This window comes from Taudactylus pleione, unplaced genomic scaffold, assembly GCF_031769625.1.
Source record: "Taudactylus pleione unplaced genomic scaffold, aTauple2 ptg000579l, whole genome shotgun sequence".
NCBI classification, from domain to species: domain Eukaryota; kingdom Metazoa; phylum Chordata; class Amphibia; order Anura; family Myobatrachidae; genus Taudactylus; species Taudactylus pleione.
The window spans coordinates 5,156,983-5,182,501 of record NW_028284981.1 but is presented as its reverse complement, the minus strand read 5'-3'; the positions used below and the strand labels follow the sequence as shown (position 1 = coordinate 5,182,501).

General features: G+C 47.9%; 1 protein-coding gene across 2 annotated transcripts in view; it reads left to right on the top strand.

Moving 5' to 3' along the window:
- Window positions 1–25,519, top strand: part of IQSEC2 (IQ motif and Sec7 domain ArfGEF 2) — a 203,614-nt gene that overhangs the window by 65,802 nt on the left and 112,293 nt on the right. For both annotated transcript variants that reach the window (XM_088453404.1, XM_088453402.1), the window contains exon 2: window positions 3,710–3,739. In XM_088453404.1, the coding sequence (XP_088309530.1) occupies window positions 3,710–3,739 (30 nt within the window). The remainder of the gene's footprint in view (window positions 1–3,709; window positions 3,740–25,519) is intronic.

Sequence of the window (25,519 nt, the reverse complement as noted above, 5' to 3'; positions counted from 1 at the left end):
AACCCTAACCACCCCCTTCCCTGCTGCCTAAACCTAAGTTCCCCGGGGGGGTGCCTAACCCTAAGTCCCCCCCCGGGGTGCCTAACCCTCACTCCCCCTAGCCTAACCGTCCCAGGGGGTGCCTAACCCTAAGTCCCCCCCGGGAGCCCTAAACATATTAGCCCTATTTTGTTTATATAATGATCAAAACATTTTAAGCTTGCAACCCACCGCCAAGGGACAACAATTCTCTGCAAGTCCCTACATTATCATACTGTATATGCCCAACACAGCATTCATTTGCAGTTACATGCACTCACCTCTCAGGTACAGAGAGTATCATCTAGACCAATGGTTCTCAAACTCTGTCCTCAGAACCCCACACAGTTCACATTTTCCAGGTCACAGGTGCAGTCATTACTCACTGACACATTTCAAAGCTCCACAGGTGGAGCTAATTATTGTACTTGTGATTCTGTGAGGAGACCTGGAAAACATGCACTGTTTGGGGTCCTGAGGGCAGAGCTTGAGAACCTTTGATCTAGACCGGTGTTTCCCAACTGCGGTCCTGAAGGCACACTAGCAGTCCAGGTTTTGTGCTTAAGCACAGATGGTTAAATAATTATGACACTTGTGCTCAAGTATGGCTATCCTTAAAACCTGGACTGTTGGTGTGCCGGGAGGACTGTAGTTGGGAACCCGTGATCTAGACAAGGGCTGGCGTATGAGCCACACTCAGCTGGGCCTTTTATAGCCTTGATTGAAAAATGAAATAGTAGCAAAACTACTGACCTCCAAAGTGGGAAGTGGGTGCAACAGTCACCGACCCGGCAGTGCACCATCAGCAGGGGGGGCCGATCTTCAAAATTGGCCCATTTGACCTGAAATGAACCATTATAGTTTTCTTTAAAAGGTTTGCATTTCATTAAAACTATATCAGAATTACAATATAAGGGAAATACAGTTACGGTAACAACAGTACTTTTGTCATGTGTACTTTCAGCTACTACAACCTGCATGATTCTCAAACTGTAGGCTTTCTTTTTAATATCTCATTTCAAACCATTGTGGCTGCTATTGTGCAGCATTTATATGCATTTTTAGACAACACTTTAACGTTTGGAAACCTTCAAACCAAAATCGTTTAGTGCTGTATAGAAATAACTTGCCCGCGAATTCTGCCTGTTCAAGGACTCTGTGCTAATAGACGTGTTTACTTGTATGGAGGGTTTATAACGCTCTTACTTTGTACAGAGATGTTCAATAAAGACCTGTTCAAAACCGTACACAGTAGAGTACCCGCCAGGCTGCGGAATCTCTCGACTTGTACTCCCGGAAAGGGGGTGTGGCCTGCTGGGGAGGGGGCATGTCCTCGGGACACGCCTCTAATTTGTCACGTTTGGGGGCGTGCCCAGCACTGCCGGAGGTGCTGGGCTTTCCCCCAAGCTCTCCCCTCACGGTGAATAGATGCCGTGCACTGGATTGGTCACCGCAACTTTTCCCACCCGCGGGACACTGCAGCCTGCGGGTGGCGAAGGCTGAGGGCATGCTGTTTTAGAGGGGCGCCGCTAAAAGGGCAGGGCGTATTTTGCCCTTTTAAAATCGGGCAGGGCGCAGCGCCCCTTTGAAACAAGCTAGCAGAAACACTATACAGTCTGCACTTTTGCCAGAGACAAATGACATGGGAATAATAGGTAGAGGGGGAGAAATGGGTGCTTTGAGAAGGACCAAGGGGAACTGCTTACTCTTGAGCCAAGGGAAGTGTTATGACTTAGGAGACCATTTATCATTAACTATTTGCGGCATATTCGCCAAAAAACACCCGTTTTCCAGGGATTGGGAGTGAAGGGACGCGGTCCTTTTGGAGCCACTCTCCCTACATGTGTTTTTTCATACACCCCGGCGCTATGGTCCTTTACTGCAATGCGATCGTGGGCGCTAATATTGTTTCCAGATCCTAATGTTTAACCACATTCTGAGGTGGAAAACTGAGAAGTTAAAACCAGGGGTTCTTGTAAATAGGGTGATCCAATACGGAGTTAAGAATTCTTATCTCAAAAAGGAACATAGGGTCTGATTCACCAAGGATGGCTATTACAATTGTGGCTGCTATTACACATGCAAAAAATATGCTAATGAATGCAATTGCCCAGCCAGCATAGAGACACCCACTACCGCCATCTCACATCGGGAACATCGAGTAACATCAGAACCCTCACACATAATTACAACAGGTCTGACCATACCCAGAAATTGCTAACCTCGGCGCACGCAGTAAGTACACAAGCTGCGTATGCCATCGCAGTGGTTAATTTATACACGCCCATGCAACGGCGTTCAAACTGACAGATACACCTGCGTTTCTCCTAACACTTCTCCGTCACCACCCCCAAACGCTAACGACCCGTCCCTCGGCCTGCGATGGCTTTATATCTGCGTAGGTGATCGCAGTGCGATTGCAATGCTATCTCACGCACTCACACTGCGACGCATGTGCAGTACGCACCATCGGACGATCTGCGTACGATGTTGGTGTGATGAATCAGGCCCATAATTTGTGATTGTCCACCAAATTTAAAGGAAGGTTCCCCCATGAACACAATTTCTTTAGCACCTATTCATTAATTTCAATTTATCATGTTTTACGTGTAATGCCTTGGGGGGAGATAAAGTACCAACCAATTAGCTCCTAACTGTCATTTTAAAGTCTATTTGAAAAATGATAGTGGGAGCTTATTGGTTGGTACTTTATCTCTCTTCGAGGCTTAGTACATCTACCCCTTGGTGTGGTATTTCTGCCAGTACTGGGTGCATGTGGCGGAGGTAGCCATTTTGTGGGTTTGACCAGTATTCACTATCACTATGAACGAGTGACATCACTGAGGCAAAGGGAGCCTATAGGCTCAGACCATAAAATGGCTGACTCTTCTGTGTGAATGCCAATTAGACTTTAATGGCAGAAATGCCACACACCGCTTTCCACACCCTAATCAATGCTCCCTCTAAGGGGCCTATATATCAATGAGTTTTATCATGCTCAATGAGTGATCAAACTTGCTGCTCATGATAACTGGTGCTCCAGCCAATCAGCTCCCAGCTGTCATTTTTTTAAACAGATGACAGGAGCTGATTGGCTGCAGCACCATTATCATACGCAGCAAATTCAATCACTCGTTGCTCGTGATAAAACTCGTTGATAAATAGGCCCCTAAAACTGGGTTGGATTTGCATGTTAGATTCCCCATTGACCAGGCTTCTCTGGCCGTGACCTGCATATACTTGGAGCTCGATGAACTGTGTAGGGTGTTTTAAGAAGTGAGACTAATAAGGATGATCTTAGCTGTTAACCTAGTAAGTAGTGTTCATTCTAGCACCCTGCACCTGTCACAACCTAGGCAGTTCCTACTTTCCTGCCTTGGGTGTCGCTCTCTGCTCTGGTGCTTCTAAAACATTAACTGCTGAGCTACAGACCATAGTGTGCTAGAAGCACCAGAGCAGAGAGCGACACCACAGGCAAGAAAGAGAAAGTGCACGGGTTGCAGGGTGCTAGAATGAACACTAGTTAGTAACATGCATGGCTAGAAGGATTTCTGAATCCTCCATACACAAGATGCCTTGTATGCCCAGCTACGTCCCTGTCTACCACTCACCTCCTATACCTATACCTCTGATAATACTGACCATGTCATGTTCATATATGTCATTCGTTCTATCATTTTGTGTGTTACAGGTCTGACGGAGAGAACTCCAGGACGGTGAGGTGAGCTTGTATCTTAAATCATTCGTGTTATTCCTGTCCGCTTGGGCTTTATGGTGCTGGGGGTGTTGTGATTATAATGTAGATTGTGGTAGGAGGTGACCTGTATTGTTGAGTAGAGTAAATGATACCACCACTCTTTGTTATCCAGACTATTTTTTTGCTTTTCTGGAGGCCTAATTGAGTGACATCGATGCATACGTTTACCGGGGTTGTGGAGTCCAACTCCTATCATTCTCTGGCAAGCCCAGCAGGGTCTCTAGTTGGCTTTAATAAGGAAGAGAAGTTTGTTATATCTTCTAAATGTGTAATGGTTAGCTGTAGTGCTTCTGTATGTTGTGCACACTGGTAAAATGTATAAAAGTGTACTGGATCGGATCCTGTGTTCTTACTACGGTTCACACCGTTTTATCTGGCTGCCCAACACCAGTACTGCTGCAATGTAGGCTGTGTAATTTTGTTTGCACATTATCTCACAGGAGCATAACTTCACAAACTGTGCTCAATATAGCCCAGACTTGTTAGGTTTGCTGCTATTCCAGGCATAGGTCGATGCCTTTTATACTACATGGGGGGAAAAAAGTCCAAAAAATTCATGTAATATAGCTTCTGTATTTACTGCTAAAATCTTATCTGATGAAGATCTACAGGTCCCAAAAAGAGCAGTTCCTCACGCCAATATGTACTGTACCTATTCCTGTATTTCCAGAACATGCAGGCAGGAAATATTGAATAATTTCCTCCAGCTCTTTCTTATCACTGCTTTTTATACCAGCTCTATTACAACGGTGGTATTCTTATTTTAGGAGTGTGGCCAGTTCTTCGGCAGCGCTCAAGAGTCCATTGTTGATAGTCGCGTGGAGTCGCCAGTAGAATACTCCCATATATGTAAGATGTGCTGAATTGCAACGTGTGTGTTATACACCATGACACACATGTGAGGGAGTGCCATTGTTCTGATGGCTTTAGTATTCCAGATAAAAATAATCTACTGGCTATTTTCAGAGGGCCTTGCTATGGCACCTGTTTTGTGTGTTACCTTGGGTACATATTTGGCGATTCCTCGGCAATCTATCATTTTGAGGCGAAACGGAACAATATATTGTTCGGTCCGCTGTATGCCCAATTTGCGTGTTCATGTTGGTCGTTCATTGCATCTTCCCATCTGATGTGCTGCTTGTCCCATAAAATGAATTAATGAACGACACCATGCTGCTAAATGCAGCATGGAACGGCACATTGTGCCATTAATTACAGCATCGCGCTGTGTGTACGGATGGTGTTATGCATCGTTCCATCGCATCATCTAGTTGCTGGGTACACACAATCGTGTAGTGTGTACCCAGCCTAACCCAGTCTATCAGTTTTTCTGCACATTAATGGGCTTAGAACATGGCAGTGCATTTGCAAGTTACAGTAGTGATAGGGTTTCAGGGGAGGGACCAAAACTAGTCTACCATGGACAGCTGGATAGCAGTGTTGGATTTGGGCTTGAAGGGCCCTCCAGGGAATTCAATGGTAGGGGGCCAAAGCTTAAGGGGTGTGGCCAGTCACCAGAGGGGGTGTGGCCAGCCAAAACCGATTGACTTGGCCAACCATTAGAGTAGACCTGCAAAGAACAGTGTCCTTTTTATAAAAGAAGGGACAGGGGTGTGTTAGCACCACCCACTCTGATTGGCAGGAGGGCTAATCCTAGTGTAGTTTCCATAGAAACAAATCAAGCACCCAAGTTCATCCATGAACCTGCTCCACCCCTAGTGGAGGGGGTGGGGTCCACCGGGAATTTCCCCTGTACCACTATAGGCCAGTCCATGGCATACCGGTTAGCATTACTGCCTCAATACATTGAGGCCATGAGTTCAGTTCCCGAGCAGGGCCATATACAGTATGTGTGGAGTTTGTATTTTCTCCCCGTGTTTGTGTGGGTTTCCTCCCACACTCCAAAAACAGAACAGTTGGTTAATTGACTGCTGACGAGATTAACTGTAGTGCAGAGGTTCCCAAACGCCGTCCTCAAGGCTCCCCAACAGTTCAGGTTTTAGCGATATCCATGGTTGAACACAGGTGGCTTAATTAGTACCTCAGTCAATTTGATTTAATCACCTGTGCTCAACCATGGATATCTCGAAAACCTGAACTGTTGGGGAGCTCGTGTACAGCACTGCGTAAATTGATGACGTTATATTAATAAACAGCAATAATTAGGGGTAACTTGATTTTAAGTGGCTCTTTTTAATGAACATACAGTATATGAAAATGCTTTCTCTACCTGGAACTTCATCTCTGGGTCATGTTGCTTATCCTGATATTAATGTAGCTGACTTGTTTGTAGGAAGTGACAGGTATAAGGCCGAGATGTGAACGGGAAAAGCAGGTTTCCATAACGGGTGAGGTGCCCTGTATGCGCCAAGTAACGTATAAGGGGGGGATAGCGAGCGGGTTACAAGCGTGTGCGGTTTTCAATTTAAGTAGCTGTCCTGCGTCTCCATATGAATTTAAATGTAAGGATCAGATTAGCAGCAGATGGGGAGAGGGTTTGTGTAACAAGTTCAGCTTTCGCTATGAATCACAGTGTCCGGTTTTGCTTTGTGACTATTTGAAGCCTGGCAGCTGGTAAACATTAGGGTTGCCAATGGGCGATGGTTGCCCGGTGGTAGAAAGTTGTGGCAGATACCCATTGTAGCCAGTCAGGGCTTTCCGTTCGGTGGAAGGCTTTGGATATAAACAGTTGGGGGGGAGGGGGGCTCCTTCCGGTCTACCTTTTTTTTTGTCTGTCCTCCCCTCCTACTTGTGATCTACACTGTGAAACTTTCATCAGACCACTTTCACCCGAGCTCACAAAAGTGGTCTTGAAAGGCACTCTAACTGTGTTCTCAATGGTTTTCCCATTATCTAATGGAGTTAGCAATCTATTAATAGAAATGTCTGCACATAATGGCTTCTGTACCGCTGTAGAAGTGACTGCTGCAAACGACAATTAAACAGACCTTTCTCAAGAACCACCACTCTTGTGTTCTCCGATAAGACTTTGCCCTGTATGGCTACTAATAAATCTCCCGTGTACGTCGCCCCTCTTGCATGTATCAGGTACTAGACGTCTGTTTAGAGGTGAACAGAAGGGAGCACTGAGGACCAGGTATGGCTTCCTGCTGCTGTGTGTAAACAAACTTAACTGGGGCTGATGTATCACCAGCTGAAAAGCTTATTGCTGGCAAGCAGGATTTTCCTGAGGAAGCAGTAAGTTAACCCTTACCGCTCCAGGCCAGCAGCGGCAATTAAAAATCTTACTAAGGTAATCGGACTATTAATATATAGGCTCCCCCATACAGCACAGGTTCTCAAACTCGGTCCTCAGGACCCCAAACAGTGCATGTTTTCCAGGTCTCCTCACAGAATCACAAGTGAAATAATTGGCTCCACCTGTGGGTCTTTTAAAATGGGTCAGTGAGTAATAAATACACCTGTGCACCTGCTGGGTGACCTGGAAAACGTGACCTGTGTGAGGACCGAGTTTGAGAACCACTGCCCTACAGAAATACATTTATCCAAAGATAGAACATAAAATATACACAATATTTGCATATTAACTATACTGTACATTACAGAAATAGGCCATGTTTTTTTTAAGGTTAGAGATCCTTTAATAGTGGTCTAAGGGCCTGATTCAGAGCCGGTCGTAAGCGGCCACTCGTTCGTTCCGAGCGATGTTTGCCCAACTGCGCATGCGTACGGATCGTAATACGCATGCGCGAACCAGTCAGTGCGGCCGAAAATCGTTTGTTCGATAAATAGCGAATGCCTGCTAATATGAGTGACAGGAGGAGGCGTATGTGGGTGGTAACAGGGGAAGGTGCTTGAAAACGGGGAGTGGAGATCAGAACGCAGGCGTGCTTAAAGGTCAAAACGGGCGTTTTATGGGTGTGCATAATTAATACAGCAGCATCACTGACCACGTCACTGGGTTATTTTATAGTCAGAACTGCTCGCAAATTTGTGGTAGGAAAAACCAACCACAAGAATAGCGAGCAGTTCATACGCTGGTCGATGTACTCGATTAATCTAATAAATAGCGGACATGACGTAGGATGCGAGCGGCCAGGGGGCGTAGTTATCCAAAAAACGACCGCAAGTTTTGTTCGCTCGTTCAGACATAGAGGGGTGAACAGACCGCAAAGAGCGAACGGTTCATTTGAATAGCCACCCCTTTTTTCTGAACGAACGACTGGAAATAGCGTCCGGCTCTGAATCAGGCCCTAAATATGTTCTGAATCCTGTGATCCCTGACTGTTGGTTTGTTCTCTCTCTACATTTATATATCACAAAGAACCGCAATTTCTGAAGATTGACCTTTGGGCCCGATTCTGACCCGTTTGCTAGGATGCGTTAGCACGCAGCCGTCAGCTGCCAAAGTATGCAAATCTGGCGATCGCACAGCAAGACATTAGTATGCCCACTATGTCTTTGCGTGCGATCTCGGTTTGTATGTAGACGCCCACCCGCCTGTCATAAGACGCCCACTTTCCCTTAGTGATGCACGTCATCTCCAGGAAGTGTATGTAACAATCGGTAACATCTGACCCATACCTAGCACTTGTGGCTGACCATACCCTACCGCAAGCACTGCGAGTGCTGCAGTGTGTAATTCAGCCATGTGACGTGTACTATGACGCTGCGTCTTAATTACACACGCCTCTGAAACAGCGTTAAGACGCACAGACAAGCCTGCGTTCGCACCACTACACCCCCGTTTCCATCGACCAACCCGTCACCACCCACAAACGGCTAGTCCTGTCACTCATTCTAGTGAGGGGTCTGTGCACAAGGGGCGATCGCAGTGACTGGTTCGTGCACGCGCACTGCGTCTTATATGCATGCACAGATTGCAGGTATCAGCAGGCTGCATGAGAACGCATCCTAGCGAGCGGGTCTGAATCTGGCCCTTTGTTACTTTGTGAACATAAAACTGAGCCTGTTCTGGCATCTTGATTTCAGTTTAGTAACATTAGTACACAGCTGTATATACCATGGATCTTTACTCTGTTTTTATAATTGACTCTTCATTTATAATCATGAATGTAGCCACGCCCACTTCCTAAGGAAAAAAGCTGCATTAAATAAGCAACTCAATGAGTTAAGCTGGCCACACACTAGACCAACTTTCATCCAACCAACTAGTTGATTGGTTGGAATGAAAATCTGGTAAGGAATGGGAGTAAATGATGATCAGCAATTTGCTCCTAAATGCCAGAAAAGAGATGAAAATGGTCGTCAGACAAGTTTTGTTAAATGTTTGATCTAAACAATTGTTCAAACAACAGTTTTTGTCCATTTTCCGGTGTTTGGGAGCAAATTGCTAATTGTCATTTGCTTTCATACCTTACCAGATTTTCATTCCAACCAATTAACTAGTTGGCTGTTTGGATGTAAGTTGGTCTAGTGTGTGGCCAGCTTTACACTCATCAGTTTAGAACATCCCCATTTAAAGTGCGCGCATCACCTACTCACAGCGGAGGCAGCCATTTTGTGGCCTAACAAGTATCTGAGAATTCAAACTTTTAATTCACGGGGGAACCAGTGACATCTCTGAAGTATGAGGTGCTCTGCAGCTCGGGTCTGAAATGTCAATGGTTCCTGGTGATATGTTATTAATATGGGCCACACAAAGGCTGCACCTAGTGGGTATAGGTAATGGGTAGAATTCAGTATGAGTACCTCTTATTACATTTATAGTCACTGGTATTTTTATTTTTTAATCTCTTGCTTACCGGCCATGTTATCCTAATGCCAGGGGAAAGGATGTGCACAGTCAGATATTATTTACCTCATATTAGTGGTTTTTATGCACCCTCCGGAACCCTCTCCTGGTAAATATTGCGAAGCATAGGCTACAGCAATACAACGCCATCTTCAGCTGGCGTAAATCTGCAGGTCCACACACCGGAGCTTGGTAAATCCGACAGCATGGCTTTCCCCATAGAAACCTACGAGGGCTGCGTCTGCTGTCGAAAATGGAGGGACAGCAGCAGAGATGGTACATATAGGGGACACTTAATATTTGCGGATATCCCCACGAAAACTGGTGTGCTCGGGGAATATGCCTCATATTTAATGATAAATAGGTTCCTAAGTCACATGATTTGTAGGATTCAGATTACATTCGAGATTTCAATCTAAAAGGAACGTGTGATTAATCGCACACAAACCTTCATCTGGTCTCAGTACGCCGCGCAGAGCGATATGCCTGGCGTGAGTGAGCCATACGGTCCCGTGCAACTCTGCTAGAATCTGGCGCTTTTTTTTTCTCTTCTGAAAATGTGTCCAAGTCTCAATGCGATACACAACTAGGACGCACCAGGAGACTGTGCTGATTAATGTGATATGTGACACTTTTATATCTGTGTGCAACAGAAACGGTAAACGTTACTTGGCGTGGGATAAAAGCTGCGTCCTCTGCATCGTAGCACTTCACTGATTGAGAGACTAAGTCGCACACAGATATACAAGTTTCACACATCAAATGAATCTGCACAGATTCCTGGTGCGTCCGAGTCTCGTTACATTCCAACTTACATGGCGAGGCATATTCCGCAAGAAAGATACCCAGTGCTAGCAGAGTCTCAGGACCAGGCACGATAAGTGGGGCTGTTTGACGCGACTGCAGCAATGACGAGTGAGGACACATCTGTAAATGATCATTTCTACTTCAGGGTCCATAGGGTTCCACAGGATACCTTGGGGTATAGGTGTGACGTCAGTCGCAGGGCACCAAAGAGTTAAGCTTTCAGCCTCCCAGGATGCACTAGGTCCCCCTCCTATACCCCGCCCCCGGGCCAAGGCACCTCAGTTTAGTTTGGTGCCCGGCCGGAGTCGGGTGCACCTGTTGGAGTGGGGGCTAGAAGAGCCCCTGAAGCTTATTCTTCATGCAGCTGTGGCTGCACATCTGGATGAACAGCATGGACAGTCAGTCCTGACGTCCATGCTGTCTTCCCTACACCCCGCCGGTACCAGAACGCCGGTACTGATCCGGGGATGCTGGTGGGCGTCTGGGGTCACAGCTAGCGGTGACCCCAGATGCTCCGGACCATGGCCGGATTCAAGGGGGACAGAGGTAAGCAGCGGGGTCCCGCGGTGGGTCCCCGCTGATCACATGGTCCTAAGTCCCCAGGCAGGGGGCTCCCTGGGGACTGGCTGCAGCGTGGAGCCAGGCGACCAACCTGCGCTTCCACTACCCCCTGGGACAGCGGACCGCAGCAGAGCGGTAGCGCTGCGGCGTCCCAGGGGTTAAATGCATGCCAGGGGAGCGCGCCTTCCCTGTCTCACAGCCGGCGCCTCCCCCGCTGCACACAGCCCTCTCTGCATGCTGCCGACTGGTCCTGTGGCAGCGCTCCTCCCCCAGGCCAGCCTCCTCTCTGCTCCTCGGCGGCCATCTTCTCCAGAACGCATGGTGAACGCTGCTGGAAGCGCTGGACGGAAGCATCGTGGTCTGGGTCCCCCCGCATACCTCTCCTCCGCTGTGGTCAGGTCTGTGTATGCAGCGCTGTGTCCTACCAGGCCCTGTGTCTGTGTAGTTGAGTGATCAGCGCTGTTAGTGCAGGAATTGTTATTTTTCTGCATTGTATGTGACTGTGCTAGCGCTGCTGCCTGTAATCTTTTCTTCTCTAAACTGTCAGCTTTATTACTGTTCTTTCTGCTAAAGCCCTTGCGGTGCGGTGCTGCAGGGTGGTCTCTCGCCTATTTAATACTTAATTGGTGAGAGAGGTCACATACGTGGTGCCATCATGTCTGAAAGTGATTTTCCCCTCCGGCTACAGTGTACCACGTGCAAAGTACCGTTAGCGGAGGGGGAGGGTAGCGCGGAGGGCCTTTGCCGGCAGTGTTTGTCCATGGCGCGGCCTATTACGGTTACAGCACCGGTACAGGAGCCGCCCTGGGCTTGTTTCGCTCAGGCGTTAACAGCTTTAGTGGGCCAGTTAGCTCCGCAGCCCGCGTTTACTCCGATGGGTTTGTCCCAGCAGTCTGTGGTGTCGTCACCCATGCAGGGGTTCCCACGACAATTGGTGGTACCCCACAGTCTCCCTATTTCCCCGCTCCCGGGTTCTCAGGAGCCAGCGTGGGTTAACTCCCTGACAAGTTCTGTACAGCACTTGTCGGATGTGTTGCAAGGGGAGTCTGTGATGCGGTCTCATAAAAGGCCGGTGGCGTCTCTGTCCGCTCCTTATGAGGATGACGAAGGGACGTCTGATGATGGGGAGATTCTAGATCCTTACGATCAGGAACCTCTCCATACTAAGGACGCTGATGCTAAGTCCAAAGTATATATTCCTGGACTTATTCGGGCGGTCCGCACAGCCTTGGTGATTGAGGACGAAGTTCCCCCAGCGGCTAAATCTAAGTATGCCTTTTTCAAAGATGTGAAGGGCGATGCCACAGTCTTTCCTCTTTCGGGTCAGTTGGTGGACCATTTAGAGGAGGCGTGGAAACAACCTGGCAAAAGATACCAGCCGCAGAGACGCCTGGCGGTGGCTTATCCGTTCGCGGATAATTATTTTGCTAAGTGGGAATCCCCTCCACAGGTGGATTCTCACGTGACCCGTCTTGTCCGTAGTGCCACATTGCCGATGCCATCCATGTCCTCCCTTAAGGATGCTACGGACCGCAAGGTAGAAATCTGCCTGAAGTCCGCTTATTCCCTTGCAGGGGGGGCAGCACGGCCGGCTATGGCCATTTGCTGGGTTGCCAGAGCGATGGAGCGCTGGGCGGATTCATTAGAGGCTTCTTTTGAATCCGACTGTCCGGCCGATCAGGCGGAGTTGATTGGCAATCTCCGTGATTCGGCCACCTACATCAACGAGGCGGCTCTAGACATTAGTACTCTGGTGTCTAGAATTTCTTCAGCAGCGGTAGCTGCTCGTCGCACCTTGTGGCTGCGATCCTGGAAGGCGGACGCAGATTCCAAGAAAGGTCTGGAAGCGTTGCCGTTTACCGGAGAAGTTCTCTTCGGTCCGGATCTGGATAAGATTGTGGCCACGCTGGCGGCAGCCAAATCTGCCTGTCTCCCGTCGGCCGCTGCTCCTTCTGGTTCGGGACCATCGTCCTTTCGGTCATCTAGGGCCCAGGGCAGGCCCAAACCACAGTCGTTTCCTCGACAGGCTGGCCCTAAGAAATCGGTCAAGCCCCGGAAGCAGGCATGGAGTACCAGACGTCCGGCCCCCAAGCCAGATGACAAGCCTGCGGCCTGACGGTCCGGGCCTCCCTTTGGGGGATCCCAGGGTGGGAGGCCGCCTGCTACAGTTCGCCCAGTGTTGGTCGACCACTACGACAGACACTTGGGTTCTGGAGGTGGTTTCCCACGGATACGCCCTCTCCTTCCGGCACAGACCCCCGGCTCGCTTCTTCACCACGGGTCTCCCATCAGACCGGAACAAGGCTACGGAGCTGCGGAAGGTATTGCACACTATGCTCCAGGCTGGAGTTATAGTGGCGGTTCCATTCTCCCAGAGGGGCCAGGGTTTCTATTCAAATCTATTTTTGGTACAGAAACCCAATGGGTCATATCGTCCGATACTCAACCTCAAAGCACTCAACAAGTCTTTGCGGGTCCCGAAGTTTCGGATGGAGACCCTACGGTCCATCATTCTGGCGCTGGAACCTGGGGACTACTTGGTGTCATTGGACATACAGGACGCTTACCTGCATGTCCCTATTCTTTGGCGCCATCAACAGTTCCTCAGGTTTGCAATCAGCAGCGACCACTTCCAGTTTCGGGCGTTACTTTTTGGCCTGGCAACAGCACCACGTGTTTTCACCAAGGTGATGGCGGTCATGGCGGCTTCTCTGCGGCTGCAGGGAGTCCGCATGTTGCCGTATTTGGACGACCTGTTATTGGTGGCAGGATCTCCAGAGCTCCTGTTACGCCACTTGGACCTGACCATTGCACTGCTGCAACGGCACGGCTGGCTAATCAACTGGCAGAAGTCCACTCTAATCCCGTCTCGGAGGATTCTGCATCTTGGAGCCTTATTGGACTCGGGACAGCAAAGGATCTTCGTGACGGAGGACAAGATCTCTGCTTTACAGTCAAGGGTGCGCAGTTGTCTGCACAGCCGCCGGGTGTCCTTACACTCGGCGATGAGGTTACTGGGCTCCATGGTGTCGGTGTTCGACATGGTGGAATACGCCCAGTTTCACTCCAGACCTCTGCAGCACCTGATCCTGTCCAAGTGGAACGGGCTGACTCAGTCTCTGAAGTCCCAGACGATTGTGCTCACCCAGGAGGTTCGCCTGTCCCTTACGTGGTGGTTACAGACGACCCACCTCAACAAGGGACGTCCGTTCTGGGTTCCAAATTGGGTCCTGTTGACAACGGACGCCAGTCTTCGGGGCTGGGGAGCAGTTTCGGGTCCACACTTGTTCCAGGGCAGGTGGACGCCGACAGAAGCGGAGCTTCCAATAAATATCTTGGAACTCCGTGCGGTCTTCAATGCTCTCCAGCAGGCACAGCGGTTTCTCCAGGGTCGCCCGGTGCAGGTCCAGTCGGACAACGCTACCACCGTGGCCTACATAAACAGGCAAGGAGGAACTCGCAGTCGGGCGGCTCTCGTAGAGGTCTCTCGGATCCTGGTTTGGGCGGAGCGCAATCTTCCGGCCATATCAGCGGTCTTCATCCCGGGAGTGCTCAATTGGGAGGCGGACTTTCTAAGTCGCCAGGACGTTCATCCGGGGGAATGGTCCCTGCACCCGGACGTTTTTCAACTACTGGTGGACAGGTGGGGTCTTCCAGAAATCGACCTCATGGCGTCCCGGCACAACAACAAGTTGCCGGTGTACGGGTCTCGCACAAGAGAAAAAGGGGCGTCTCTGGTGGATGCTCTGTCCGTCCGGTGGACGTTCCGGTTCGCATACCTGTTCCCTCCGGTCTCCCTTCTTCCACGGGTAATCCGGAAATTCAAACAGGAAGGAGGGACGCTCCTGTTGATAGCTCCCGCGTGGCCCAGACGGCACTGGTTCTCAGACCTTCAGGGTCTGTCCGTGGACATTCCTCTGCGGTTGTCGCTACGATCGGACCTTCTGTCTCAGGGTCCTTGCCTTCACCCGGACCTGACTCGGCTGTCTTTGACGGCGTGGCTGTTGAGACGGCCATGCTGAGGTCCCGGGGGTTTTCCAGCTCTGTGGTGCGTACCATGTTACGAGCTCGGAAACCGTCTTCCGCGAGGATATACCATCGCGTGTGGCATACGTTCTTCCAGTGGTGTCGACCGAGAGGTTATGCACCGCGGGAGTTTCGTCTGTCTCGGATTCTCGCCTTCCTGCAAGCGGGACTAGATCATGGGCTTCGCCTTGCTTCTTTGAAGGTACAGGTTTCGGCCCTATCTGTCTGGTTTCACCGTAGGATTGCTACAATCCCGGATGTGCGCACCTTTATGCAGGGTGTTCTCCGCATTCAGCCGCCCTTTGTTCCACCTGTGGCGCCTTGGGATTTGGCTGTGGTCCTGAGGGCTCTCCAAGGACCGCCGTTTGAACCACTGGGCTCAGTGGATCTTAAATGGCTAACAGCTAAGACTGTTTTCCTTCTGGCCATTGCTTCGGCCAGACGTGTTTCTGAGTTAGGGGCTCTTTCTTGTAGACCCCCTTTCTTGTTTTTTTATGGGAACAGGGCAGTGCTCCGCACTCGGCCCGAGTTTCTTCCCAAAGTTATTTCCCAGTTTCATATTAACGAGGAAATAGTTGTTCCGGCCTTTAACTCACCGGGTCTTTCCGTGGGTGAGGCCTCATTGGATGTTGTGCGGGCCTTAAGGACTTATGTTGACCGCACTTCTTCGTTTAGGAAGTCGGACGCTTTGTTTGTCCTCTTTGGCTTCCGTAAAAAGGGTTGGCCTGCTTCAAAGCAAACTTTGGCAGCCTGGATCCGTATGGCTATTTCTGAAGCTTATCTTCATGAAGGCCTACCGGTCCCTCCTTCTCTGAAGGCTCATTCCACTAGGTCTGTGGGTCCTTCGTGGGCAGCTCGACGTGGTGCCTCGGCAGTTCAGATCTGCAAGGCTGCTACGTGGTCTTCTGTCCATACCTTCGTGAGGTATTACAGGTTTGACACCTTCGCCTCTCAGGATGCTTCCTTCGGGCGGCGGATTCTCCTTTCTGCACAGGAGCGTCCCCACCCTTAAAGGATACTGCTTTGGGACATCCCCAAGGTATCCTGTGGATACCCTATGGACCCTGAAGTAGAAAATATGAGATATGGTAAGAACTTACCCTTGTTATCTCTATTTCTACGAAGTCCATAGGGTTCCACAGGACTCCCGCCCTGTCGCACCTGTGCTGCAGATGGGCTTTGCTCTGGTCACCGGTTTTCCGTCTCCCTCTGGTGAGAATGTGATTCTTGTATGTGTCCAGATCTTTGTTCTCTCTCTTCCTTCTCCTCCTCCGGCCTATGGCTTGGTAACTAACTGAGGTGCCTTGGCCCGGGGGCGGGGTATAGGAGGGGGACCTAGTGCATCCTGGGAGGCTGAAAGCTTAACTCTTTGGTGCCCTGCGACTGACGTCACACCTATACCCCAAGGTATCCTGTGGAACCCTATGGACTTCGTAGAAATAGAGATAACAAGGGTAAGTTCTTACCATATCTCATATTTTTTAGTATTTTGCAGTCATTAGACGCTCTGTGCGCGATCTAAATGCACATTCATACCTTTGTCAGCTGGCTGTAACCTACACTCATTTACAGATGCTAAATGCCTCTACAGACTTTCTTCATACAGTATAACTTTGATTGAACAAAGTCTTAAATGTGGGCAACCTATGTGACTTCTAATCACAAGGGGGAATTGGGGAGAAAAATCTAAGCGCAGGTAAGTAAAAACGAGTAACACAATAATTATGTCCAAAATTTAGTATGTAGCCCACTAATTAAAGTAAAGTATAATCACATTCATGGGGGTGCACCCCTGAGAGTTAAACATATATGGCAAGAAACAGGGGAAGAAAAGGACTGAACAGGAATATAACTCTCTCTTGTGTAAAAGTATTGTACAGTAAATCAAGCATATTGCTTGATTTACGGTACAATAATTTTACACAAGAGAACGTTATATTCCTGTTCAGTAATGTATGACACTCAGCACAGATTTCTGTCTCATTTATTGTGACTATGCTGGCCACCATGTAACGGAAGTATCCGTTCTTCTAATTGTCAGGGACCTGTACCCAGTATCCCTGACGTATCCCTGACAAATGGTGGCAGCGGTGGGATATTCCTCACACTAATATTATGATCTATTGTCAATAATACTTTGCTGCTTCTCATATCTAATAGCATTATTTTGCTAAAACACATTGTTGCTTATTACGAAGCACTGAACGGTGCTTAATTTATATATTTTATTCCTGTATGTCTACATGTTGGTATAAATATCCATATATCTTAGTAAGTTTATGAAAAGTTGCGTTTTAATAAGATAATATATACAACGAGTGCCCCCAAATAAAGAGTCCTTTTCTTCCCCTGTGACTCTTAAGATGCTGTGGAATGGCAAGTCATGCTGGGAGTTGTAGTTCCACGACACCTAGATAGAGCTACAAGTCCTTTGCCTTGTCATGTGACAAAACAAAGTCATTCTTGTAGAGAAATGTTGTGTTCTGCAGGAAGTATGACGTTAATCTGCGTCACCTAAACAAGCAAATGATCCTCTGCAGTCTTACAGTGTGTTATTCTGCATTCCCAGCTGTCGGCATACTGTCAGTGTCCTTGCTATAATGTATAGGCTGGTCCTTTAACTGTTACTACCAAGGTCCTTTCTTATGTCTGCAGTCTTTCATTCAGGCCTTGATTAGATCTATAGAAACACCTCTCTGGAAATGAAAACAATACAGATGGTGATCCCTCGGTTTATATATGTGAAACCTGCTTTGTAGAGCTTCGTGATGATTGCGGGTACCTCTGGGTTCCCCAGCCCCTCCACCCATGTCTGCTGCGAGGCGACGGAGGCTGCGGGTTGCTACGTGAAGCTCCGTAGGATAGATGGGTGTTGCTAAGAGAGGTGAAAGACAAATGGCAGAAGACAAGGTGTGTTCTCATAATCCTGCTGGTAATAGAGTGGGGGGAGTGTTGCCCCTGTGTTGGGATTACCAGATACTGATCATGCACACTTACAATACAATTGTCTTTGGAAAACGTGCTTGTAGTGTGTAAAGTGACAGAAATGCGCTTGGGGATTGAGCGTACACACTAGAAGGACGGAACGATGCATCATTCCGTCCATCATTAACATACTTTAGGTACGATAACAACATCCGGTTTGATGTGCAGCACGTCAGACGTGACAACGGCGCTAGGTACTTCAGTCGTGGGCAACCTGGTAGGAAGCCTTTGGGTTGTCTTACTGAGATATCTAATCCTAAAAGCAAAGGATACCCCCTGAGGATATACAAACTATGCTTTAATATATCCGTATACTGTTGCATTAGAAATGTCTTGTTTATTTTTCTGCCGATCAACTACAAAATATTAGAGGTTCTTAAAATTAGTGAGCTCCATCCAGCCATTTATAACACAGACTGACAGTACACCCCAACTAGTGCTAATTATTACTATAACTAGCTGGTGATTGCGGGATCGATCGAGTGGTGGTCAGACATTGCATGCTTTCAACCTCCATGCAAAGGACGGGTTGGGTGCAGGATGCCGGCGGTCAGAATCCCGATATGGTTAGGATACCGACTGCTGTCGGTCAGTATCCTTAAGGTGCGTACACACTAGAAGGATTTGCTCCATGAGCAATATCGTCTAGTGTGTCCCCGGCAGGGTTGTGCTCAATGTCGTCAATGAGCACACACATTGAGCGATATCATGAACAATATCGTTCAATGCCAGGCTCCCTCCATCATCCCCGAACATGCAACAAAATGACAATATCGTCAGGTTGGCCTGCATGCTCGGGCGTTGAACGACAATGACCAACGACCTGCTGGAGCGCACATTGTTAGTCATTCGTTCGTTTTAGCGTACACACTGGCCGATTATAGTGCATGATAATGATATTGTTATCATTCAAAATATCGGCCAATTGTGTACGCACCTGAACCCTCCCCCTCTCCCTAACCCTCCCTCTCTGCTTCCTAAACCTATTCCTTCCCCCCTGTGCCTAAACCTGACCTTCCTCTCCCCGCATCCTAAACCTACCTCTCCCTCCATAGTGCCGAGCCCTCCCCCTAAGCCCACTACTTACTGTAGGACTGGCAGCGGTCGAGATGCCGGAGCCGGGCGGGGTTCTGACATGTCGGGATTCCGGTGCCGTCATCCCGCATGTCGGGATTCTGACCGGATCCCGCAAAGGATATCACCTCCTATGAGGAGGTTCATTATAATCCCAGGTTCTTCTATCTCCACACACCAGATGCATTGCTGGACTTGTTAGCAATACAATCACAGGTAAGAAAATGGCAGTGATTGGACGGAAGGGGTTGAGTGTATGAATGGAGTGAAGGATTAATAATTTTATTTGGGAAAACCTTTATATCTCAAGCCCATCAGATGACACCTGTATGGAGCCTAAATACATTTTATGATTTATTTTGAGTTTTAATTTATGTGACCAATGCTAGGACAGATTTACTAATAACATTTTTATGTTCTAAATTCGGAATTTAATAGTAGCTACAAGGTACGGCATCATCATTCTGCATGGTAGCTCGGTCTGTGCACAGCTTCTCAATAAAACAAGATAGAGAAGCACCACCTAACTAAAGTATGAAGCAGGCAGCCTTCTGTGCTGTGTGTACTAGAAGTCACGGATAGATTTGCTCTTTACACATGTAAAAGTCTGCAATTGATGGTGACCAGCTTTTCTTTAATGAGCCCATTGGGTCTTGTTCATAGGCAGGATGCTCTACTTTATAAGCGGTTTATATTTACCTCCATAGTACTGGAAGTATAATACATTATACCTGATGAAAGGCTTCTCCTCATTCCCACCATGGCCCTACCTGTGCAGAGTGTGTATATTCTCCCTGTGCTTGCGTGGGTTTCCTCTGGGTACTCCGGTTTCCTCCCACACAAAAATATACTGGTAGGTTAATTGGCTCCCAACAAAAATTTACCCTAGTGTGTATGTGTGTGTGCATTTGATAGGGAACATAGGACCTCATTCAGACCCGGTCGCAAGGGCTGCGCGCTCACAACCAGGTCGATGTTTTGGTCCTGCGCACGCGCAGAGGCCGCACTGCGCGTGCGCAAGCCCCGTAGCGAGAGAGAAACTCTCGCTCCGGAGCTCACTACAAAAAGGCCGGCTGTCGATGTTGATCGACAGCTCGGCCCGTTTTGTAGGCGTGGCGGGAGGATAGTTTCACAAACGGAGGCCTACCGTTTTGTGGGCGGCCGTACTGACATCAGCAGTGATGTCAGTGGGGAGCTTCCTGCTCGATCGGAGCAGGAAGCTCCCTGGGGCCTGCCGAGACCCAACCGTAGGGTCTCGTCGCAGGCCCCGATGTTCTCGATGGTCTTGACCATCGCAACCATCAACCTGCTCAGTCGCTAAGCTGTGGGTGGTAACCCACGGCTTAGCTAGCGACCAGGAGGCCGCACTAGAAAAAGCAAGCCGCCGCCCTCATTCAGAGCGAGCGGTCGCTTCTTGCGACAGCCTCTGAATGAGGGCCATAGATTGTAAGCTCCACTGGGGCAGGGACTGCTGTGAATGGACAAATATTCTCTGTAAAGCGCTGCGGAATATGTGTGCGCTATATGAATAACTGGTAATAAATAAATACGGCTTAGTGATTTCTCAGCGTAAATAAAATTATTGTAATCACACGACTTTCACAGCACGTGCTATACTACATTTATGGGTTTCCAAAGTGAAATATAACCAATAAGTTTATATGTTTCTTACATGAATATACCGTACCTTCATTCCAAAGTTTGCTATCAAAGTAACATACTAAATTGTTAGATTATAATTGCATGGAAAATCTATTGTCCAGCCCAAATCATCAGCCAATCCAGCCAGTTTGTACTTTTATCATGCTGCACCAGTTACAGGGGCCTGATTAACTTTGGATCGCAATATTGCGTACACACGCAGTTCAACTGCGATAGCAAGCCAAACCACTGCGATCGCAATGCAGACTCAGCACCACATAAGGACACCCACATCCGTAATGTTTAGCAGAATAGCGAAACCATCGGTGCAATCGAGTACCATCGGGCCCATATGCACACTTGCACAAGCCCTGACCTTACTCAGAAATTGCGAACAGCCATGCACGCTATGAGACCTCACACCTGTGTATTACTTTGCCGTGGCTATATTATGCACGCCCCTGAAACGGCGTGCGAACGCAGTGGCACGTCTGCGTTCGGCCGATCAGCCCCACCCCCTCCCGTCGCCACCCACAAACGGCACTTCCTGTCGATCACTGTGCGATGGGTCTGCGTAGCCTCTGCAATCGCAGTCCCGATCGCAGTGGCCGGCACACGCACTGCGATACGTACGCATGCACAGCAAGCAACAATCGGCCGATTGCGTGCGTATTGGCGACTGTCATCCAAGCTGAAGCAGACCCACAGAGTGCTGTCTTATACCTGCAAGAGGAGCTGCATTCCTATAGGGCTATCCTGATCGCGGCATTAGTGGGGATTCCAAAGACATACAGAAGTGAGAATCTGCAGTGATCGCGCTGAACCTGAGCTGGAAAGGACTGAAACCATACATAATGGTTCATGGCTGATGAACGATGTAGAAGATACCTTCTTTACAGGGGAGGGGGGAATGCAGAGTAGGGGGGGGGGGTCTTTTGTGGTCTATAGGACATAATTTTATTTTTAGTCCTGTCGTTGTCTACCGTGCTCTGTACACCAGCATAGGCCAACAGTAACATTTTATAGTTATTAAATATGGAAGAGGCAAGCCTCCATGTTAATGACCTAGATAATGGTGACAAGATTACATACGTGCTCATGTAGCTAAATATGTGTAACACGGTGGCCCATGCTCTTGCTGAGAGCAGACTTCTTTATCTGCTTAAGGGGATGGACCCTCTATATCTTGCGTCACTTTGGCAAAGCTTGAGCTAAATCATTATCGCTAGGGCGATCTATGTACAGTATATAAATGAGGAGCTTTGTTTTGTGTTGGAAGTGGACAGTTACTATAAACTGAAAATATTTACATTAACCCCTAAAATTTATTCTAAACTAATGTAATAGACAATCTACTAGAGGCTAGTAAATAAAATGATAAAAATAATAATATTTTTACATAAGATTACACACATTGGGTATTTATTACCAGTTATTTATATAACGCACACATATTCCGCAGCGCTTTACAGAGGTTTCAAAATGAATGCGGAAAATTTGGGAAGACATTTAAGGAAATGTTTCTAGAGGTGTACAGATAGTTTATAATTTAATTACGAGAACAATCTCAGAAAAGTAATTATGTATTTTTCAATATTTTTTTTTTTTTTTTCTAAAAAAAAAAAAAAAAAAAGGCTTTTTAAGCATCGTCAAAAGAAACCTTTTCCTGTTATTAATAAAAGAAATATAACATTTTCCGATAGCCTTGCAATAAAAGTTGCCCTATGAGCAACTCATCGTAAAAATGGTTATCTGCATTTGGTCATGCAGCTGCAATGGAATCAGTATAATTTACCGCTGGACGCAAGTCCGGCGGTCAGAATCCCGACAGCGGCTGCCCGACATGGGTGAAAATCCCGATCGTCCCTAAGGTAAGTATAGACTAACCTAATTCCCTCCCCTAACCTTCCCCTCAGTGCCTAAACCTAAGTCCCCCCCCCCCCCCCCCCCCTGGGGGTGCCTAACCCTAACCCTCCCTCCCCCTAGCCTAACCCTAACCTCCCGGGGGGGGGGTGCCTAACCCTAAGTCCCCCCCAGGAGCTCTAAAATTGAACCCGACACCCCCCCCCCCCCCACCCTCCCCCTGAGGCTGTCCGTGCCCGGCATCCCTTCGATCGGGTTGCCGGGCGTCAGTCTCCCGGCATCTGGAAAATGACAGACGTCTAGCTTTATAAAGCAGTCGGGAGGCCGGCTGTCGGGACTAGGTCCGCCGGCTTCCCGACTGCATACCACAATACCCCCTCCCCCTGTTAAGAGTCATTTTCAAAAATACACAAGTTCAGGCTGCAGCACAGATGAAGGTACCCATGAAAACTAGTATTGGATTAGAGGGGTCATGACCCCGTCTGCCAAACCCCCCCCCCCTCCCGTTAGCAACTCTTTCTGACTGTAGAATTCACTTGAATTCCCACCAAAAATACTATTTCTAGTGATGTAATACAGGATTATCGGCCTGATCATGAAGGGGTTACTGAATGAAGACTTAATAGGAGTGACATCACTATTTGTCAGATGCAATTTAAAGGCTTCTAGACTAATATTGTTACTCATGTTGTATAATTTTGTTTCTTTCGTCTTTGTTTTCCTCCAAGTGACCCTCTTGCTGTGCATTAATTTTTCCTAAATGCCCGGCCAAGCCTTCTGCTGCAGATGTGTCATACACACGCATGCGCACGCACACGGTACATGTATCTGGTACTAGTACAGCATCCATCCTACGCTATCCAGCAGTGTTTACTGTCAAAACACATTTTTTTTTCCTGCAGATGAGTCCAGAGCTGAATTGTCTCTTTGGCTACAAATCCTCACTTTAGTTTTTCGGGGGGGGGGGGGGGGGGGTGCTCACTCTCACGTTGAACCCTCCATCCTGCTCCCCACAATGCCATCTGTTTCCGGCTCCGCAACCTCCGCAGAGTTGAACGACCGTTCTCCCCCCCCCCCCTTCTGTCAGGACGCCACAGAATTTTAATAATAAAGGGTTAAAAGGCAACTATCTCACTTCCAGATTGCATTGTCAGTTCACCCCCAATCGTTGCCTTGGAGACTGTAGCTGGTAAACTGTACAGGGAAGGGAAGAAAAAAAAGAAAAAAAAGTCTCTTTCCAAAATAGCCCCTCCCTCTCCCCCTCCCTCCTATGTTAATTGCTGGGTGTGAGTCATTCTGCAGCTGTACTAGTGATGCTCTCCGCTGGGTCTGCCCTTCACCCGATGCATCAAAGAGGGGCTCAGCCAGACCCTGCACCCCTTTAGGCTATATTTAAGATCATTTAAAGGATTCACTTTATCTAATTCTCCAGGGGACCGCTCACTGTCGAGATCTATTTCTGTTGGTGTACACAAAGTTTGCAGTCTGTCTCCATGATATAATCCATTTTCAATAGAGCAGAAGGAGGCAGATTGTGGCTACACTGAATTGCCTGTACATTGCATTTACAAGATGCAATAAAAATGTATTGCAAATCAAGTTAAGGGTTAATACACAAACGGTATAAAATGAAGAGGGTTCTATTCATGTGAGTATACTGGCAAAGTGACCGGATGGGTGTCTGTTGCAGTGGATGTATTATTTACTTTTATATCTTGTTGGGAATACACAAGCCTGTAATATGCAGAATGCTGGTATTCCCCACATTAAACCGTTGTTTCCATTGGAGATCTTGGGTTTTGTAAGCTGTATATTATTGTTGTTGCTCAGCAATTCCCTGGTAATGAATCTCTCCTGTAGCGGGGAGCCTATAACTCTGCTACTGGCCAGCTTCTCCCATATAGTCTCGCACACTGACCAGTCACCCAGAGATGCCTTATGTGCCGCCTGGGTGCAACAGGTACCAGCGTGAGTTCCGAATCACTTTATACCTGGGAGGATGCAGGAGTGCCTTTATTTTCTGGCATAAATGGATTTATATAGAGCAAGTCGGAATATCTGTTACCGAAAACCTAGGCGTTCGTAGCATCAACCCTAACATAAAGGGTGATGATCACCATATTCTCTGGAGCAATATTGCGCCCATCACGCCATACAGTCTTCACTCCTCTGTACCAGCTGGGCAGAGACCCAGCTCAACGTCTCCCAACTTTTTGGCAGGTCCACACGGAAAGCAAAGTTTATGGGGATTCAACGTCAACACTGGTAAGGGGTTTCGGACTGTAGATAGGCAGTAATTAGATAGACACAAGATTTTAGACAGTAAATAGGTCGACGGGGACAAAAGGTCGACGTACAAAAGGTCGACATCATTTTTTATTATTATTTTTTTTTCTTTTTTAGGCTTAGGCACTTACTGGAGGGTTAGGGTTAGGCACCAGGAGGGAGGGGGAGGGTTAGGGTGAAGACTAGGGCTAAAAAAAAAGAATCATGTCGACCAATATTTTGTTGATCATTTTCATGTTGACCTTTTGACCCTGTGGACCTATTATCTGTCTAACATCTGGGGGTAAATTTATTAAAGTGAGCGTTTTTAGAAGTGGAGATGTTGCAATCAGATTGTACTTAACATTTTACTAGCACTCTTCTAGAAGATAATAACTAGAATCTGGTTGCTATAGTCAACATCTCCACCTCTAAAAACTCTCACTTTACTAAATTTACCCCCTGGTATCTACCTAGACATTGTCTATCTAATTACTGTCTATCTGTTATACCACACCCCACTGGTAGAACCCAGAACCAGTCTAACAGGGGTAATGACTCTTTTTATCAACCTATCTAAACTAGAGGGTAGAACACAAGGCCTGGGTGACCTGGCTCCCTCCTTTTATTCCTGGTCTTGTTCGGACATTGTCCCGCTGGATTAGGCTCTTTACCTGCAGGAAGGCGGCTACTGAACCTCCCTAAGTTCTCAGGTGACAACAGGCACCATGCTGAGGAGAACTCTAGGAAGTCTAGATAACCTTGGGAATGTACAAGGCACCCATTTGCTCAAACCAATTAAGACC